At 31.1% G+C, this 22,766-nt stretch overlaps 1 protein-coding gene across 10 annotated transcripts in view; it reads right to left on the bottom strand.

Annotated features, from left to right (window-relative positions):
- Pi3K68D (phosphatidylinositol-4-phosphate 3-kinase catalytic subunit Pi3K68D) overlaps window positions 1-22,766 on the bottom strand; it is a 43,105-nt gene that overhangs the window by 20,210 nt on the left and 129 nt on the right. For 3 of the 10 annotated variants that reach the window (XM_076491352.1, XM_076491368.1, XM_076491422.1), the window contains exons 2-3: window positions 21,485-21,612; window positions 16,970-17,270 (exon numbers count right to left, since the gene is read on the bottom strand). In XM_076491352.1, the coding sequence (XP_076347467.1) occupies window positions 16,970-17,150 (181 nt within the window). In that variant the 5' untranslated portion in view covers window positions 17,151-17,270; window positions 21,485-21,612. Of the gene's footprint in view, window positions 1-16,969; window positions 17,271-21,484; window positions 21,613-22,532 lie in introns of all 10 variants that reach the window. The other 7 variants (XM_076491369.1, XM_076491383.1, XM_076491393.1 and 4 more) reach the window with 5 other exon arrangements.

A 22,766-nucleotide genomic window follows, 5' to 3' on the forward strand; every position in this document is an offset into this window, starting at 1 on the left:
AAAATTTGGAACATACACCAGTGTATCCTTTTTTCAATTTACTGAGGTCAGTTTTAACCAGGAAGTTCTGTGGTAATGAGTGTTAAACATTTCATTGGAAGGTTCATTATTTGGGAAGACAGGGTAACAAAAAATGTTGGAACTATATTGGTTATTTCAAGAAAGATTCCAGAAATAACTAAGGATGCATTTCCATCTTTGTTCCCAAATCAGCCAACATATTGGTCATTTGGACTACCCTCTCAGTAAAAATCCCAGGAACAGAGAATTGCAAAAGCAACAGCACAGAATAAAGTAGAATTAGAATAATACTGCAATAATAGCAACATTAATTCATTTAAAGATTTAAAAAAGAAATCATGACAGAAATACTTACAGCAAATAGTTTCAAATGTGAACTTTGTTTCACCTTGTAAAACTGAGTATTCTGATTGTTCAAAGATAGTAGTTTAATTTAAAGTTTTATCTGGTTCATAAGTGAAATTTTGGCATAATGATAGAATTCTTTAAAAGATAACTTTCAAATAGATGTTTGGACCTACCATAAAGTGTGATAACTGGCCATAACTGTTTTATTAGTCATTTAAAATCATATAATGTTGTCTATTCATCACTAAGCCCAGAAGAAAAGCTCATTTGTGTATGTGTTCAGCAAATTTAACTGTAGAATGTACACAAGTACAATGCAGTGAAAATAAAAATGCATGTTCAACAAACAAGAACAGATTAACATTTTTTGAAAACAAATTCTTTCACTGAATAACAGTCAAACATAACATCTTGAAGTGAAAACATGGGCATGTAGTATTTTTTCTTCTAATTCAGCCATTCACAGTGAAATTATAAACAGCAATGTCATAACTTTGTCTCATTTATCACATCTAAAGAAACTAGCATTGAATTTAGATAAAACTGAGTCAGGATTTGAAAATTCCCATGTTGAGTATCTTTAAGAACTAAAAACTACTGAGTGCAGGGGAAAAATGTTAATGTATTACTTGATGAGATACATGTTAAGACAGGTGTTTACTATAAAAATGGTAGGGTTAGGAAAATCTTATGCAATACCCATGAAGAAGCAACAAATAATTAGGCTTTCATGATAGCCTCAGTATTTTGAAAAAATAAAGATGTGGCTCTCCATCTTGTTTAAAATATAAAAGCTACCCATCTCTATAATTTAGCTTGAAAGTGCTTTCTGTATTGCATGAAGCTAGTTACTGTTTAATGTCTTTAATTTCAGATGATAACAAAAATAATTGTAAAGTCTGAATTATTACATGGTTGAGGGATTACATATAGTGTTAAAACCCCATGCAGTTATGACCATCAACCAAACAAAACCAACAGATTGGTCCTTTAAAATATGTACGTTCAATATCGTGAGTACAGCAACTGTAGAGATTTTGTTTCATTTTAAAGATATTTATCTAACAAACAAATTGAATCTGAGAATGTATCAGCCACTTTATCAAGAAAAAGAAATATTTTACCTAAAAACATTAGAGCATCAAAATGCACTTTGTGCATTAAGACTGGTGAAAACAATACAGCTATATTAAAGACTTTTAAAAATGAACTTGGCAATCTCACATTCTTCAAAAAAATGTTTCTTATGGAGTGAATCCCGGGAAAAGTTAAAAGCAGCCTCTATTTTTGCCAATACTTCTAACAAAGTATCTCCAAGAATAGAAAAGTTGTAAAGAGAAATTCCTTATGCTTTAAAGCATATATCACAAGCACTTGTTAAATTACCTGAGTATTCAATTAAATTATATGAAAGCTTCATATGTGTTATTGAGGAAATTTTAAACTGACAAATTAGAAACTTAGTTTGGTCAGTATCAAAGGATTGGTGGAAACTATTATGTACCTACAAATCAAATTTTAGAATCTGAAGGTGACAAGTCTGATCTACTTAAAGTTAACTCAATAAGCAATTTTAAATGAAGTTTATCTTGTAGAAAAAATGAAACTGATGTAGATATTAATCAGTTCTTTAAAGATGTTATTTTCACAGACAACATGCAAATTACTGATAGTAATATGATGGCTATAGATGATATATCACAATATGTGGCTTATAGTGCAGGAATGAAAGTTGCTTGTGTGAACTGTAAAGGATGTTCAGCTTCTGATAGAGAATTACATATTGAATGTAGAGTCATTCCATGTTGAATCATCCAGGGGGCTGCAGGTGACCACCACAGAATGCCTTGAAAAAATTCACACGTGCTCATTTACCCATATAATGAAATATTGCCAAAGATTAGATCAGTATCTCTAATAGTTTCTGATTTACAGCCCTGTAAAATTAAATTAATTTTTTTGTTATTGTTGGCAAATTTATTTTCAGGCAAATTTGGCTGCTTAAAGCTGCAAGAGAAATGGTGGTAGAAGGCTGAAATTTGCTACACTGACTGAATTAATTTTACAGAATTCAAAAATGGTCTCAAACCAAGTTTATCTCACTTAGGATTTGCATAGTGAGGCATTAAAATCACCCGAAAATCCCAAATTGTAAAAAAAAAACATTGGTTTATGTAATAAGCCATGGCTTTAAGATTTAATATGATACAAAGCTGAATTTTTTTCAAATTTCCTATAACATATCAGTTGATAAATCAGCAATTGTTGTAATTAAGTTTGTTAGATCTCCTGTAAAAAAACTTAGTTGCATGCAACTTTTTAAGATTTAGCTAAAAATAGCCTTACTTTTGGTCACAGTTTGACCAAGTCACCAGTTATTCAGCCTTTTCAGGTTTTTACCATATATTCTTACATTTCTGAATATGATCTACGAAAAAAATCAAGATGGTGTTCAACCTACTTTTTGAGTTATAATTTTTTAAAGTATCCTCTGACTATACATTTTTTATTGAAAAAACAATTTGGTTCAGGTGTGTTACTGTGTGCAAATATATCCATACAATTTTGAAAAATACCTGTCAGAATTTTATGAATCCCACTGAAATATTCTAACCAGCCTTTCACAATATTAAATAATGAAGTTGTAAGAAACAAGAAAGAATTAATTCATTTCTGAACAAGTTTATTGTCATAACTAGTTAGATCATATGGCAATGCAAATATATTGTGTATGCATTACAGTTATGCAGATATGGCTGAGTTTAAGATTCATAATATAATAAATACAAAGGTAAATCAGACACAAAAAGCACAGTGCTACAACAGGGAATAACTGAGAAAGATTATAGTCACACCAAACTGCAATAATCGTGACAATGAAATGTTTCAAAAACTGCTTTGGCAATAAATTAGCCTTAACAACATCAAATAAACATTGCTTTGTTCAGACAGCTTGAATAAATTTCTGAAATTTGAGTTTGATTATGTTGAGATCACTTTGACTTAGAACATAGTGACGAGCACTACTGCCTTGTACGGTAGGTGCACTTATCAGATAAAGAATATGTTGGAAAGGAACCCAGCTTTCATCTTTACATGACCTTGCAGGCCATGAGAACAGTTTGTTTCTTGATTTCTTCATAAATGACACCAACACATTGGAATGTTCATCTGATCTATCTTTTATGTTTCCCACATACCATTCATGATTGTATATGCATGTGACATATTTCCCTGGCTGATAATTGTCATTGCTATCATTAGACCCTATTTGAGCTGCTGCATCATCACTTTCACTGCTTCTACCAACAGTTACAACTGTGTACACATCATCACCTGATAGCCTTCTCAAATACAAGTTGTTGGTAGAGTGGGGAATAAAGCTATGATGTGACCTAATACCTGCCACAGTTTTGCATTTTTCATAATGCTCAAGTAGATCAAACTTTACACAATTCTGCAGGACTGATTCCTGATTGACAAGAAAGAACTGAATGCCCTGAATGTGGTCCTTTGCCCAATGGTACATATCAGAGACACTTAATATTTGATAAGTTATAATTTTTCACAACCTTGATTTTGTTTAAGATTATGTTCAGAGATGTAAGAATATATGGTAAAGGCTGATTAGAATATTTCAATGGGATTCATAATTTTTTTCAAAATTGTATGGATATATTTGCACACAGTAACACACCTGAATTGAAATTTTTTGTTTCAAGTAAAAAACGTATGGTCAGAGAATACTTTAAAAAATTATAACTCAAAAATAAGGATGAACACCATCTTGATGTTTTTTGTAGATCATATTCAGTGATGTGAGAATATATGGTAAAAATCCGAAAAGGCTGTATAACTGGTGACATGGTCAAACTGTGGCCTGAAGTAGGGCTATTTTTAGCTAAATCATAAAAAATTGCATGCAACTAAATTTTTTTACAGGAGATCTAATAGACTTTTAATTACAACAATTGCTGATTTATCAACTGATATGTTACGGGAAATTTGAAAACAAAATTCAGCTTTGTATCATATTAAGTCTTAGAGCTATGGCTTATTAAATAAACCAATCTGTTTTATGATTTTGGGTTTTCAGGTGATTTTACAGCCTAACCATGAAAATCCTAAGAGAGATAAACTTGGTTTGAGACCATATTTGAATTCTGTGAGATTAATTCAATCAGTGTAGCAACTTTCAGCCTTCTACCACCATTACTCTTGCAGCTTTAAGCAGCCATATTTGCCAAAAATAAAAAATAATTAGATTTTTCAGGGCTGTAAACCAGAAACCATTAGATATTGATCTAATCTTTGGCAGTTTTTCATTATATGGGTAGATGAGCACATGTGAATTTTTTCAAGGCATTCTAAGGGGGTCACCTGGAAAATTTTCCAAAATCTAAATGATTTGACATGGAATGACCCTGTACTGATGACCATGTATCATGGTATATACAAGTTAGTAACGCCAGGAGAGTCAAAGTGGCCCACATAATTCACTGTACTATCAAACATTTCAAACCCTTATTAACAACATTTTTACAGAAAATGTTTAAAATCTAAAAATCAAAGAAAGCTAATGATTCAGTTAACAATGGAAAAACTAGAAGCAGGCAGCTTTCTAATAAAATGTGTGTGTGTGTGTGTGTAGCAAATCTTTGTCAGATTTGTCTAGATAATGTGCTCAAATTACTCCAAATATTTTGCTAAATAACTACATATTGTAAACTAATAAATTACATGCTTGATGAAATTAAAAAAAAACAGAAACTAGCAACTCTAGCTAATAAAAGTAAGCCCTAAGTTAAAACAAATCTGGCATATTTAAAAGCACCATCACATTATTAGAATGACTTTTTATGTATCATTCAATATGTTATTTTTATACATCAGAATTTATCTACAGAGAACTTGTTGATCTTTACGTGCAATTTTTTGTCAGACTATTATTAGATAGATTAAATTATGGACATGTGGGTAAGGTGTTTATATTTTTCAACAATGTATTTCTTCTAAAGTTACAAATTAAATATTAGAGCTTTGCTCATGTATTTGTTTTATTTAAAAAGGGTTTGGAAGAACATTTATTTGTAATATTTGGTCACTCAGTGTTTTGTACAATAAAATGTCATCATTCATTTTCCTTTCCTTAATTTTGAATTATGGCAATCCAAGAAATAGTTTATACTATATGTTGTATTTTGGAACAATTGTACTCAATGTACTGAAAAATATACATGAAGTTACTTTAAAAAATATGCAATAATAAACAACGTGCAAAAGAACTATGTATGAAAAGGGTTGGCCTCTCTGTGTGACATCACATTTGGAAGTTTCAAGCTTTTGCTATAAAGACATCCTTCAGTTTTCTCACAACCTTTTAGAGTCTATTAGAAATTAAAACTAGAAGTTTGTAACAACAGTAACTATTATCTTAGCTTTCCAACCACTGATTATAACCAAGATGACCCTCAATTTAATATTTGTACTTATTAATTAGTTGTATCTGTGGCAGCCTGAAATCTGCGAGTTACCACTTTTATATACTAATAAAAATATAAATAATTTTGGTATAAAAGCTTTTAAACTTAAAAAATAAAATATCAGACCACATTATAGATTCTTATTTTTTAACATCATGATATTCAAAGTAATTAATGCCAATAATTTTACATATGAAAAACAAGAGCAATCAGAGGGATTACATATCCTCTTTCCACCACTCCTGTTTGAGACTGCATGCATTTGTATTGTATAATGTCAAATTTCTCCTTCAAAAACTCAGAAAACCCTTCTGGGGAGAGATTGTTTTTGTAGTGTGAAGATTCTTAACCTTAATGTACCAAGGAAATTTGGAACAAATCTGAGCACATTTTTTGTTTGTTTGTTTTTAAATTTTGCACAAAGCTACATAAGGAGAGCACATTTTACAGGGTTATTAACCTAAAACCATGAAAAGCCCTATCTTCTCATTATAAAAAATCCTTCAGTGATCCATAATCCTAATCTGGACCAAATATGGAAAGGACTGATCAATGCTAAATTCCCATTTTGTATAAAATTTCATGTACATTGGTCTATTAAGTCTTTGAGATGCATGTGCAAAAACATAGACATACACACATAAAACCTATCTGCAATATAATACCCCATAACCCCTCTGGGGAAAAAGGTTACAATGTACAGCTGCTATTACTGAGAACATTGAGCAACAGAAAAGTGAATATTAATATGCTGTGTGACAAATCATTGAAGATTACTTTAAAAAAATAATTCAATGAAAAAATTAATTTATTAGAATTGAAATGAATACCAAATAGATGTTAAGCACTGTATCATTACTTAAAACTTCTTTTATCATTATTTTGACCATTATCTCTTGATGGCAGTCAGTGAATAAAACCACATCTTTGATCAATAGTTCTGCAAGAACTGTTTGTAAATGCTTGATTTATATTTCACAAACTTACATAATCTTGCACTTCTAAAAAGATAAGCAGCTAGAACTATTATTTTTTTCAAAAGGTTGAAGGAACAAGAAATCAGTAAGCAAAAACGACTTTCTCCGACATACTGCTCATCTAATCTTAACATAAAACACAAATGAACTGTTTGGAAACCATATGGAAGGTGAGTCTCAACGTGCTAAACTATACATGCACCCATAAAATATGGCTATATAAGGAGACTATATTATAACAAATATAAAACAACAATAAAAGTAGTAAAGGTATGAAGCTAGGCCAGCAGGATTCAGCACAGACTAGAATGGTAAAATTACCTTTACAATATAACAAAAAATTTAATATGAGGTAACTGAGAGTTAACAAACTACCATAAATATGCAAGTTCAAGTACAAAATAAACAAAGATACAAAGTACTAGTGTTTCAATATTTTGATGACAAATAACACTGCACAACAAAGTTTTTGCTTCTTGAACACTGTTGGGTGTTCCTTATAGATTTTTGGCTGCTGATCACGAAACTCACATCCAAATTTGCCCATCACATACCATTTCATCGAAATCTTCAGTTTCATCAGGACATTGCTACAATGGAAAAATGATATCAGGGCAACTGGAATCCGTCAGTACTTGCTGACTACTGTTGGACACTGCAACGTGATGCACCAGACATTGAATACAAACAAAAATCAGGAGCAAAACACTTTTAATTATGTTGAACTTAATAGCGTATTAGAAACATAAATGCAATTAAATACATTATTGCTGGTAAACAGTTAACTGTCTATTTCTCAGAATTCCTATGTGATGAAGCAAAACCAAAACTATATTTGTGCATACCCACCAGGTACCTGTCACAATCAGCAAAAACTTTTTAGGAAGCAAAACTTTTCAAAAAAACTGTTGTGCGGTGTTATTAGTTGATTATAACAAGTAATTGACAGAATAAACCTCTCATTATCTATTTAATCCAGAAGTGTTTCCCGAGTAGAAAAAAAACTATTTTTATCCATGTCTAATTGAATGTCATTCACCAGATATGGTACATCAAAAAATGAACATTATTCAATGTTTATTCATAACCATTTCTAAAGTATTTTTAAACATTGACTTATTTCTATTTCTATTCATAGACTAAGTATTACATCAAAAACAGACAGCAAAAATAAAAACCAATAAGGTTTTTTTTGTCAATGGGTAATGTAAAAATGGATATTTATTGATAAATGATAATACTTTATTGTTACAATAACATAATATATACTTCTCGTAAGATCCTATCCATATCTGTGACTAATGAGAGGAAAGCAGCTAAATTAATACACTAACAGCACTCAAAGAATACAAGTAAAAATAAAAAAATGAGGAAAGTAATAATAATAATACACTGATTTGTTAATGACAGCAACTGGATCACATAACAAATTTGACGGACTGTTTTTTGCAAGCAAAATGCAGTGCAACTACAATAATATGTATTATAAATCATGATTTATAATAATATACAAGTATGGGATCTTCTTAACTAATTATACAACATGAAATATTAATTAGTTGCTTCATATGAACATCTTATATTATGAAATGTGTTAACCAGGAGATATATCTGCTAGGAATTTAATAAAACATTTTAACAGTAATTTCAACATAAAAAATAAATTAATAAACCTTCTAAGTTTATGCAAATTTTAACTTCACATATAAAAAGTAAATATTAAATATTGTAAACAAATACAAAGAATGCTTCATGCATATTACATCACAGATTGCTGACAAGGCATCACCACAGATTGAACCAGCTGAATATATTAGGTAGCATAACCAAGACTAAGTCCAAAACAATATATTTATGATATTAAATACAATACACAAAAGAGATTTTCTATAAAAAATGTAACCCACTGCATAGACAAAAACTGAGTCACCCTATTTGCAAATGCTATGAATTTTCAAATGCAGTGTTAATCCACTAGTAGCTCCTAGATACATAGCAGAAATACTCACAACTCTGTTGTTATAATGTTAAAAGTGACAGCAAAGAATATTTCAAGTATGTAAAACATAAGCAAAATGTTAATATGGATTTTGGTCCCTTAATGAATACAAAATATTTTTCATTCAAAATAATACAACAGCTAATCATTCAAATCTTCTTATAAAAGAAGAAAATTATATCATCAATGTTCTCAAAGGAATCATTTAGTTATTAACTAATCCATTTAGAGAAGTTAAAAAAAAAAAGCTAAATTAGGTAAAAACAAATAAAGCATCCCAACCAGACAATTACTACGAGGTCTGTTCAAAAAATACGCGGACTGTTTGAATTGCGCGGCTCCAGTTGGTTCCAGGGAAATCTGCTTGGTGTCACTAGGTTCACACAGACCAGCTGATTACGACGCCATTTCCCAATTGCAAATATCTTCATTTGTGTATTAGCTACGCGGTTTTAAGTGAAGTGCGATTTTTTCGTTTGGCAGATTTCAGAATGATTGACCTGAAAGAGCAACGACTTGCTGTGAAATTGTGTGTTACACTTGGAAATTCTGCGACTGAAACTTTTGCTATGCTTAACACGGCTTATGGTGATGTTGCTATGAAGCGTACGGCATGTTTCAAGTGGCATGAACATTTTAAGGATGGTCGACAGTCCATTGAAGATGATGAGCGTCCTGGACGTCCTTCCACGTCAACTGACGACCCACACGTCAACAAACTCAACACCCTGGTGCGAGCAAATCGACGTCTGACTGTTAGGGAGCTTGCTGAAGAGTGTGGGATATCAGTTGGATCTTGTTACGAGATTTTGACCAAAAAATTGAAGATGCACCACGTTGCTGCGAAATTTGTGCCTCAGAACTCGCGAGTTTTTGGCCAAACACTCGATCACTGTTCTTTCCCACCCCCCTACTCACCTGACCTTGCTCCTTGCAATTTTTTTCTTGTTCTCCAAATTCAAAAGACCCTTGAAAAGAAGAAGATTTGAGACGATTCTCGAGATTAAGGCAAATGCGACGAAGGAGCTGGAGGACATTACAAAAGAAGCGTACCAGGACTGTTTCAACAAGTGGAAACAGTCAAACAGCTGGATAAGTGGGTGCGTTGGGGAGGAGAGTACTTTGAAGGGGTCCCAGACCTATAACTTCTAAATAAAGTACATTTTGTTTTATGATGTCAGTCCACGTATTTTTTGAACAGCCCTCGTATTTCTCAAACATGGTTGTCATGGTGTTATGTAATTGTTTCTATGTTAGCACCTGATAAGTCACAGGACACAGATCATAACACATCATGAAAGCTTTTTTTCTCAATTTTTTCAAATATAAAAGCCCAAAAAGACTCATTCTACAGGGATTCATGTACATACTGAAATGATAAAAGCTGAGTTTGCTAATACATTGCTGAAATAAAAAATATACATATCAATATGAAATGATAAAAGATTAGCTTGCCAGTATGTAGCTACAAGTCAAACACAGATATGAAAATGAAATGATAAAAACTGAGCTTCCAAGAATGTTGCTACAAGAAAAAGCACCTGTGAACAACTTCTGTTATGATTAGTCTTGGTTTTACATTAAAGCTTGAGAAAAGCATTTTATATCATTTTGTACATCACATGCACCAAAACTGTGAGGTACAACAGAAAGAGAATGTTTTTCATGAAACAATATGAAACAGGTTTAGTCAAATAATTTTACACTTGACTGTACCAAATTGTTTTATTAGCAAGGCTGCTGTGTTAGTCATTGTTTGTATTATGCCAAATTGGCCTAATGGATAGAGAAAATAAATTTTTAAATGTAAATAAATGTAAAACAAATTATAAACTTATTGCATGTATTAAATAAAACCTAGTGACTAACAACTGAAAAAGGCAGTTTGTTTACAATTTTGGCATGGTTTAAACGTTGTTTCTTATTATCCATGATACTGCAAACAGTGAATTGAATGTATCGTTTTTGAACAAAAACATAAAATTTAGTTTTATAAATAAAATATTTACAAAAAAAAGGTTTTAAAGTAATAAAGGAAGACATAAATATCAGTAATATATAGAACAAATATATACATACATGTGTGTGTGTGTGTGTAATTTTTTTAAAGCAAAGCCAAATTAGGCTATCTGTTGTGTCCACTACAGGGAATTGAAATCAGTATTTTAGCAATGTAAGTCCATAAATATAGTTACCGCTGTCTCAGAGAACAATAAAATGTATATTTAAGGATTTTCAATTATTTTAAAGAAAAAGATATTACAGTGAATGAAGTCTTTCCAAAATCTAAAAGCTATAAATTCATACAAATATCACATCCACATATAAGGAATCTTATTTCTGCAGTTAAATGATCTGTAGAAAGTAAAGGTTTTTAACTACATCAGTAGTTTTGTTTTTCCAACACAATACACCATATCAAATAACAAAAAATTCTAATTTACTGAATGCTATGAAACAAGGATCATTCAGATGGCAGGTTTTGTAAAATTCATTATTAGTTTTACTGTCTGCATTAATTGGAGTTCGGCTGAACCAGCTATCAGAATTATTTTAACAAATTTATAGCTTAGTTAGAAAGCTAGTTAAATTACAGTAGTTTTAGAACATTCTGTTATTAGTGCATAGCAATGTTTTGTGTTATAAATAAATTGTTTGAATTTTAAAAATCATTTGTGAGACAACACAGGCTTAGTGAGTCTCAAGGACTTATTTCTTATAAGTACAAAAACTTATTTAAAAAAAATATATATATATGAATGCTAAATTTCTTGTTTTTAAGCATACATTTCATTCATTTTTAGGAAATAAATTATGTAAAAGCCACAAACTTGTCAGGATATACAAGAAAACAAATAAAATAAATTATTTCTGATAGCACACTCACATGTTGTAAGGCTTGATTGTGTAATTTAATGTTAAGTGTTGGTAATCAGACCCTTTGTTTACAAAAAGCTGTCGTGTGTATTAAATAACTTTTGCCATATTTGTACAGCCTAAGTGCAACTGTAAAGAAACAAAACTGAATGAAAAGTCTGAGTTTTGGCTGTAATAATACTATGTAAATGTACTTTACAATGTCCAAAAATGCTAGAAAGAAAAACAGTATAATTAGGATTGTTTTTTTACTTGGTGGTTACAAGATTGGTTAAATTAAAAACCCTGTAGAAAGTAAGTGTCTAGAAAAATAAAATAACAGACAAAATTTTAGAGATTATGCAAATACAACAAATACTTTTATGCTTGCAATGCAAATTACTTTTTACTCTGACTGACTCAGTAAAAGCTTTGTCAGATCACAGAAATCTTTATTAAAAAATCTGATTTTCTGTGTAAAACATACTTGTAATTTTTACTAAATGCTTGTCACATGTACTTCATTTACTACACTCAAAACTCTAGTATGGTAGTTTCCTGGTAGTCACAATAAATGTGCCCACACATGGAAAGTTAAGAAAATGTGGAGGTGGAAAAATACTATTAACCTGTTCAGTGCCGTAGACGGGATAACTCATCCAAGCCGATCGGTAACACAGTGCCACGGACGAGTTAATTCGTTCTTAACAATATCTTACTTAAACGCCAGATGTCAGCACCATACATGCATTTGACCTACTTACAAATTGTTTCACTTTCGATCCAAAATGGTGTCACGAAAAAAGTTACAAAATGAAGAAGCATTAGAGTTGTATTGTAGCAGCTGAAATACTTGGCAGTCAACAGGTTAAGGTGGTTTTTAACAGAACTAAGACATCTTATTTTTATATATGACATTGTCCATTAACTTGCAGCATTGAAGTTTCAAACCTATTTCAGTGATATGTTCTTTATAAACCAATTTTATGGTTTCTAATACTCTTTAAATACATTTCTGTAAAGTTTTATATTGTGAAACTGTAAATTTTATCTTTATTTTCATTTGAAAAACATTTATGCAGTTTTAGTGTGCCTATGATCACTGGCATACAATAAAAGTAACTTTTTTTATCATACCAAACTACACTATTAAGAAACAGCTAATAAAAACAGCAAACCCAAATCTGAGTTGGAAAAACATTAATTATAAAAATGAGCTGTAACAACTAAACCAAAAAAATGAATAAATTAAAAGGATCACTACAACACAGGCTATAATGAGGGACATAAAATGTGTCATATCTTTTGGGATGACTGCATAAGTGAGGTGCATATTGCAGTAAGGATACATTGTCAATTTTAACCTCCATTCAATAGTCTTACAAGTTAAAGAAAGAAGAATAAACATAAAATAAGCAAAAAGGATAAGAATAAGATAGAGAGAGCAACATTTGGGTGCTTAAGTCCACTGACAGTTGTAATTTTTCCCTCCAAGTGGAATGTAGCCAACTCAGTATGAGAGAACAAATGGAATATTTTAGCAAATTCTATAATTAGACTATAAATCTGTAGATTTAATGAACTGGCAAATCTTACTCGGGTATTTATAAACGAATGGAAATTATTTTTCTAAAAGTATATTAGTAGAATGGGAAATGTACTTTTTGAAGATTGGTAACAGAAAAGTTTAATTAGTATGAGGAATCTTAATTTCAATTTTAATATTAAAGTTAACATCTCTGTACAAAGATAGTTAGCTTCCTCTGGAAGTCATACATAACTGCTGAGAGACTTGCATGACATCAGCCTTGTGAGACTCTTATCTAAGTTCACATGAATTTGCACTACTACATGATAATGAATCATACAGCATAACTCTCCACCAGCAAGAGTGTAATCTACCTCCTTGTGCAAATCCTCTCTTTATATTTGGGCATGAGAATATGCATTCTTTGATAACTCAATAAAGGTACACCAAATAAGTGAGGAGGATTGTAAGAACATGTACACAAATAATTATCTGTCAGAAATGCATTTTCAGTTAAGAAAAATGTTAACTTCTGAAATGAATGGTCACCTTCATACAAAGATAGTTAGAATCTCACATTGAGATGGTGGAAAAATCAGAGCAAGAACTGCACAGATGAGTTCCATTCTGAAGGCATGTGCATCAACAGGAAGCACATGGGGAGGGGGGTGATGCCTGATAGCAGCAGAGCCATAGGGGCACTCCCTTGGGAGATTACATATCTTCTCATTCAGGATATACTCTACACCACGTTTAGGAGAAGATGCTAAAAGCTCAAAATGTGTTTTAGTGGAATAGTTGCACAATACTTCTACACAAGCCACAGATGGCCAATATGTGCAGCATGGTTAGAGCTCATTCACATTGTATTGTGTACTTTTCTCTTCTAACATCACACTTAATGGATCAAACCAAAGTGTGAAAGAAGGGTACTTGTGCGACACATTACAGTTGCATAGAGATTAGTTTCATCCACTCTGCCACCAGGTTCCTGTAAGAGTGCAAATTACGAAAAAAGATGCATATAATTAGGACTGATATAGTTATATGTATCCACTGTCCACTTAATTATTATATCAAATTTATGTGGGGTGAACTACATTACACTCTGGAAATACCGTACTCCTACTTCTTACCACTGATGTACGTCTTGTTTTACTTGTTCGAGCCCCAACAGTTAGGTCTCAATTAGTGAGGATTCTCCATGGTCAAATACCATAGTGGTTAAAAGCTGGTAAGTAGCAAGGGTGTTTCACATTCCACTTAAAAAGGGTGTCAAATATGCATATGGGAGAGCTGGAGAATGTGTCTAGATTGATCTCCATCTGTCTCTTTGCATGGAAAGGTGTTTTACTAGAGACAGTCCAATGGGTGAGAGAAAAACTACCCAGAAGTTTTGGTAGACACAGATCCATGGAGCTCGCTTTTTCCATGATAGCATACATAATGGGTACAGTCTTGATTGGACTTGACAAGTAATATAAAAATACTACAAAGGAGGTTCCAATTGTTTTGCAGAAACACAATCTCTTAGCAGGTGCATATACCACCTGGACAGATGGTATGAGCACTTTCTATTATCGCAACTTTATGTGGACTTTAAATAAGTATATTCTAGAAGGCAACATTGTTACTTAGTAGGATCTTAATGAAGATTAATGGTGAGTTTGAAGAAACAAAGTATGCTTAACTATGAAAGGCCTAGTGTGAAGTGAAGAATAGCAATGGATGAAAGCCTGAATTCATCTTTCCAGAGATAAGAGAGCCAGATAGTCAGTGATAAATAAGTCCACATACCTGTCTGGAATATATTTTGGAATGGTTGATGAAAATAGACTGCCAGAGAACCAGTCAAATGTCTTATCTTGTGGGAATAGATATGAAAAAATAAAAAAACTATTCATCTCCAAGGAGGAGTAAATCTACACGATGAGCTGGTAGATCTGTCTAGTAAGGGTGGAGAGAGAAACGATTCTGGTAGAAAAGGGGTCCCAAAGAGTGAAAAGGTGGTGATCAGAACCACAAAAGGAGGAAGTATAAGATAGATAACAATGAATGGCACGGACTGGCCACAGATATGGGTCAGAATATCCCTAAAGATGATGCATAAAGGGATGAGAAATGGGATTAAAGTTGTCTGAAACTGCTCCTTTCAGAGGCTGAAAATATGCTTGATTGGAAGTGTAATAAAAGGCAAAAGGTTGAGAGAAAAGAGATGGTGAAGCAGAGTGAATAGATGGAGACCTTAAATGACCCATCTGTTGGCAGTGAAATGTGTTCACAAACATGCAGAATTAGAGAATCCCACAGTTCCTGAATTGACTGGATGGTTACTGGTTAGTTAAGTCAACTCAATAAGCTTAAGACAAATGATACAAAAGTAAAACATACCCTGAAAAGGCATCAAGTTTAAAAATAACAAATTTTGACTCAAATCTAAACCTCAATTAGATATGACTAGTAGTAAGGAAAAAGTAACTTGCAAAATAAATAACAAAAACAATGAAAAGAAATATAAATAACAACACCAACACACCCACAAAATTGACTAAGTTACAGTTACCAAAACGGTAACTATTACGAAAAGCCTATGCCAAATATTAAACAAAAAAAAAGTATTAACCACATTGTAAATTTGATTTATGCTAAAAGTAATGTAGATGGTAAAATAATTATATGTATCTAATTTACCAAATACTGGGCAGAGAAGACATGAAATACCTAAATTACTGCATGTGGAAATTAGGTCTGTCCAAACAAGCTCACATTAAATTGTTAAAAATGGGTATACATCCCAGGGATGAGGAATCTATGATGAAAAACTTGCCACATATATTCTGAGTAAGAGAATAATACCTAACCCTAATGCTTGGTAAGAGATGGAAAGTGTCACAGAAATGTCTACTCAGTAGTTATATCCTTCCTCAGAAAAACTGTGTTGTGAAAGGAAGAAATTGGTAACTGAATTTAAAACAAAACTCTCTGCAAAATAAAACCTGTGCTTTGCTAGAAGACAATTTCAACCCCAAGACATGTGACTTGTGTCAGAATCATTGTTTTCTGTCATGAGAATTTCAACTTCTACCATATTAAACATCAAATTCATATGAATGCAGTAGAAATTAGAAATATTTCTAAAACAAATGAGAAGAAACAATATAAATCAAACACAAGTCAAAACTTGCAGTTGAAACTGATATAAATTTGTTATCAAGCACAAATAAATTTTGTTAAAACATATCTGTATGCTCGAATGCTAATAAAAAAAATATGGATTACTCTAGAATAGTAGAGAACTAATTATACTAGTATATAGAGTGCAGTGTTATTTGTGGACAGTGGTCACATAATCAGTAAACATTCTGAAATGGTGTGAAACTGATGGGGTATATATAAAGGACTTGTGCACTGTTACCACAAAATTTTAGCAATGCTCAGATAGCAGTCCGTCCATATTTCAAATAGTTTTCAGTGAAGGGAGATAAGACTGTATTGGAACTAATTATCTGTGTGCAAAAATTGTATCTATCAGAAATAAACTTCTAGGTTAAAAATATTAACTTTAAAATTAATATTCCTTTATTTCTTAAATTTTCTGTTACCAATCCCCCAATTGTACATTTTTTCCCTATCCTACTGAAGAAAGGTAAGAGCAAAAGGATTAATAGACATTCTGGAAAATGTTTTCTAACACAAACATTTTATATATGTAGATATAGCAAACAGATACTGTACATGGATATATATGATATTATACCTCCATATTCTGAAGAGCCGTTCTGTTCATTTTTATCAAAGTTTTCAACAGGTTTAGTATTTTCAAGTATATTAACAGGCCAGGAGTGTTTAGTTCCATCTGAGATTCTTTTGTCTTTTAAACGTGGTGGAACCACAGGCACTACATCAGGTACCCTGGCTGTGTAAGAAGATTCTGCCATGATTCTTTGGTGTTTAAAACAATCATTTGAATTGAAGAAATGGATGTCTGTTTGCCAGCACAAATATTTCCCACTAGTTGAGGAAAATAGTTTTCTTTGATCCAAACATGCAATAAAATTCTGAAAAACATAAAAAAAACAACATAAAGTTTAATATTTAAATAATTCTGAAGATTATTAGGAGAGTTTTATTCATATGAAAATGTAATTTTTTATTCTTTGACAGCTTCCCAGAATACAAATTTAAAGAAACTGAAATATTACACTTAAAAGAGGTTGGACAGTTAAAAACACAGTATCTTTGAATTAATATTTAAGTGCCATAGAAATTTAAGTTAAAATTTATGGCAAGGTTATATTTTGATAATTTGCTTTCAACCTGGCCCTACAAGTTCCCAAAGTTAGTGCAACAGTCAGCCTTTGCAATTACTTGATTGAAAAATTGGGTCAGAGGCAAGTGATACCACTCAAGGTAAACAAGGCTAGTGACAGTCAGTTTTCTCTCTGTGCACCATTTTCTGCATGAAAACTGTCAGCTTACATGAAAACAAATTTTTTCCAGACAAATTTCATTTGACAGACATCATGAATACAATCATTCATAACATCTTCTATGACATAAATAACTACAGTTCCAAATGAAAAGGAGGTATCTCTGCATGAATTTATACAAAAGTCAAACAGAAAATGGCACATGGCCTGGACAAATTTGTATCAAGAACTTGTGAAAAATGGAAACCAACTGAAGTTACCATATATGCATGTGATATTTTTCGGAACCAAACTTAAAAAATAAAGTACAACTTAATATTGGATTTGAAAGAAAGAAAAGTGGCACTGAAGAAAGGTACAGTGCTTGTATATATCCAATGTTCAAGAGGGATCCACCAAGCATGGCAAGCAGTAACCAGGATCATGCCAGTGGCACATCACACTCTTGCTCAAACTTATAACAGTGATGATTGTCATGTGCAATCAGCTATTTAAAAATGAGAGGCAAACAGGTTAAGTTCAGGTTTTAGGTAATGTTTTAAATGTAATAAAGAATTGTCAGCAACCATTAAGGTCTTATAAAAATACCAACAGATCTGTTAAAGCAAAGAAAAAAGTTTATGAAATTTCACTTTCAGCTATTATTTACGTAAAAATAACATGGACAAATAATTGTCTATTGTTTATTTTTAATGTTTATAAAACTTTTTATGAAATTTCATTGGAAATGTCAATATGCAACACAAAATGCTAGGTCTAGAATATCAATTATTGAAATATGATCTCAGTTATGTATGCTTTTCTGGTCCTGATGCATACTTAGTCATATGCATGTAAATCAGAGCAAGTGCAAAATACAGTATCAGGAGTCCATCAGCAGATATCAAATCTACATCTAGATTTAGATCAGATATTTATTCATAGATTTGCTATATTAATGATCATATGGACAGCTGTAAATTCCATCCAATTTTCATGGGATTAGCAATGTAAATCAGTTTTTGTGACATTGTAGCATATAACTATTTTAACAATTCCATACCAAGAAAGATCAAACAACTGGCAGTCGTTATCCACTTCAGTCAACATGGCAGTATGAGAAATATCATCTACAATCTCTGGTTAAAATAAATATAGTGTGATTAACACATTTTATCCAGCTTTCTCTTAATTGTCACTATATCTGTTTACCTTGTGTGATGTAAGTTTGCTCACCTGGTTTGTCATATGGTTCATCTGATAGTTTTTCTTAAAGCGAGTCAGTGTGACCAAGTATAGTTTAGAACTGTAAGAGCCTGAACATTTTGTAACTTTTTGGAATTGCATATTTTTAGTGCAATCCCATATGCCTATTCAAGCATGAAAAATGCCCTATTGTCTGTTGTCTTTAAATGATTTAACTATAAATTAAGTCCTCCTTAACAACCATATTAAGTTAATTATATATTATAGCAATATGAACAAAATTTCAAACATATTACCATGTTTCATAAATTTTTATTATTAGACTGTTACAACTGTTTTTCATATTCATATACACAAGTATGATAGGGTTTAGGCTTAATGGTGATTAATTCAATTAATATTATGATGAAAAAATTTTCATAATCACACTTTATTTTTCATATTTACTTTCAAATTGTGTTGTGAAATAAGGGAAGTTAATTAATCAATAGCATGATATAGATATAAGTATTCCCTGTTACATTAATATGTGAACATTAAAATGTGTCAAATGGACACCTAAAAATAAAAAAAACAACAATTGGTTTCTGGATTTGTGATGATAAAGCTTTGGATTATCTGTTATGGCTATGAAGTTCTGCCAGTTAAAAATCGCAAAACGATAGCTCCTATAAGCCACCATAAACATAAAAGATCAGCAAAAATATGTCAATCTTAATATGCTTTTCTTTGCCAGTCAGTTAGTGGTGATACTATATTTGAGATTTACATTACTTCAGTTTATGAAAGAATGATTTTTCACAAATGTTGATTGTAAAGACTGTCTTATATTTTGTGTGTGAGATTAAGAGTTAAAAAGAGGTTTAAATGCATTAGTTGTTAGCAATAGTTACTTTTTATTTCTGGAGTTAAAAAATAAGCCTTGTTGAAGTTATAGGTTCATATTTATGACCAATACTAACTACTCATATAAGAGCCTGGCTGTTTTGCATGTCACCATCCTTTAGATAAAGTCAGAACTTCAATAATTTTGTTATTAATGTAATCAGTAAACTTGGAATACAAATATAGTTTATAATTTAAAAGTGTATAAAATCAAAGTTTTAACTTCTAATTTTAAAAAGAAATATTAACAATATTCTAAACTTTCATTTTTCTCTGTCACAAGGTGAATCCAAGCTCTAATTTTTCCATTTAAGAATTTTCTCGCCTCACATATATGCTGCAGCAGTTTTCAATTAACTATAAACTATAAATAATGATAATCACATATCTAAAATGTTTCAAATACCCTAAAGAAGTCTCTCTCATTCCTGTATAAAATGTTTTCTAATTTGTTTCAGTGTCTTATGGACATATTTATAACCAAATGAGAGAAGAGATTCTTCACTAGATAAATATTACAAGTCGTGAATTAGACTTCCTATCAAAAAACCATTTGTCAGTGGAGTTGTTTTGTCTGTTGTGATCATATTCATTTGTTTCAATCATCAAAGGAACTTGTTACACATTTTTGGTTGACTTAAAAAGTCAGATAAATTATAATTGTTTCAGGATATTCAAGAAATACAAATGTTTTGTGTTCAAACATGCATATTTAATTGCAACATAAATATTTTGTGACACTAAACTTTGAGACTCAATGAAGCTTACAAAATGACAATTTCAATTATTAATCCAGTATAGTAAGTACTACACACCCTTATTTTAATTTTTTTTATTGTTCAGTATTTTATTACTAAAATAACAAACACAAATTATAAACTTTTTAGTTTAGCCTAATAAACTTAGGGTAAATAACATCTATAAAATTTCACAAACTAAAGTGTGTGCATATAATATGACACCTCACAATCATGAGCTATTTATGTTAGACTAAAGGGAAACAGCTAATATGCTCCAGCTGTGATTTACTGCTTTTGATTCAAGGATTACTACTGTAATAAGTGCAAAGAACATAAAATAATAAAACCATAAAATTAAAACACAGATGTGAAAACACTAACATTTAAAGTTTCTAATACAAGTAACTTTGAACTTTCTTATCAATGCTGCAGCCACTATAGAGGAAAAAATGGTATTCATTTTATTTTACATTTTTCAAATTTATATTTCACTGTACATTGATGTTTCCATGACAGTTAGTGTTACCATAGAGAAAATAAAATAAAATACAAATTTCGATGAAAGAGAAACTTTTTTGATATTAATTTGAAATTTTCTAGGTTATGCAAATACAATTTTATTATTAGAAAAACCATCAACTTTTACTCACTAAAGGTTTTAAAAATTGAAACTTTTAATTATATATTAACCATAACACATCAAGGGCCTTTTTAATCTATCAGGTCTGTACCACCTTCTAGACATTTGTCACCAAAAAAAAAATAGCCACTAAACCAATTTTGTGCCTCTAAAGCTGTGGTATCCATTATTATAATTCCAAATTTCACCATTCCACAAGTTCAGAAATGACCATAGAGCCAATGGCTAGGTCTGAGCTCACATGGGAATTCATCATACTTCAGAAATGTTATCTGATCATATTTCAGACTACAAATCAGATTTTGATGGTCTGTTATGGCCCAAAGATCACTATTGTTCTAACAATTCAACTCTTTTTCTTAATCTAACATAAAGTTGCAGCCTTTACTTACCGTTCAAAATGAAAATTTGTTCCTCAGAGGTAACATCTTAATGGAAAAATAACAAAAGAGAAATGTACGATATGTCCAAAACTTATGGCCTTTCATTCTACTGCCCTCAGAATTTAACACAATACCACCTTAATGAAAAAATAACACAAGAGAAATGTATTGCCTAAACTTATGACTCTTCATTCTACTGCCCTTAGAATTTAAAACAATTCATAATGTATAAAAATACATTTTATATTTATCTTTTAAAAAATTATTGAATCTATGAAATAATGTTTCCCACATCCTCAAAAAAAATTTTAAATGTGTATATTTATAATTAAAACTGTGCATGAGATATTTTAGCAAAACGTAGGTTCTAATTTGCAATAACTGAAGCAAAGGAAATAAGTTTTAAAATTCATAACACATATACTTTAGGGTATACCAAGATAGTGAACTAAATATGCCATCTTTAGATGTTCAGTAAATATCAAATATTTCATATTAGAATAACACACTTGACAAATAAGATAAGGCTGAGTTGTTAAACATTAAATTAAAAATGTGTGTATCATCAGCCATTAACTAGTAGTGATATCATTATAGAAGCTTAAATGTTAGATTATAAATACTTTTACACAACATAACCAAATGTGAACAAATAATAAGTGATATGCAATAGTGCTGTTGTTACTGCTAATATAATAACTAAATAAGTGCTAACTTAATACTGAGCTTAATATATATTACACACATTGAAAGCTTTTAGAACTCACTAATCCTTTTATGTTCTTCTTACATTAAACTTAAACTATACTTATATGTTACACTGCTGTCTTATTTAAACGTGTGAAGCCACAGGTTACGTTAAAATTCACTATACAAGTAGCATTATAATGAATATCAAATTATAAGTGTAACTTATGCCTAACTCAGGCTTAATCAATGCGATACTGATATTTGTGATTGTAATACTATTCATAATATTAGACTGATATAGTTGTATTCTGGTAAGCATAATAATATGATAAATAAATGTATTACTGACAGTAACATTACTATTTACCCTCAATCAAACGATCCACATTCAATGCCAGTAGCGACAAGACATAACAAGTAATAATACTAATTGTAATGCTCAATAATGGTAATACTGTTACTTATGTATTAAACAGTGGCAATACACTGCTAATTAGTATTGCACTTTAGAACAATACTACTTAGCATTGCTACTAGTGCATTGCCACGAGTCACAAATTCAACTGCGAATAAATAACAAACACTACTAATCGTATTATTT

Source organism: Tachypleus tridentatus, chromosome 1, assembly GCF_004210375.1.
Source record: "Tachypleus tridentatus isolate NWPU-2018 chromosome 1, ASM421037v1, whole genome shotgun sequence".
NCBI lineage: Eukaryota > Metazoa > Arthropoda > Merostomata > Xiphosura > Limulidae > Tachypleus > Tachypleus tridentatus.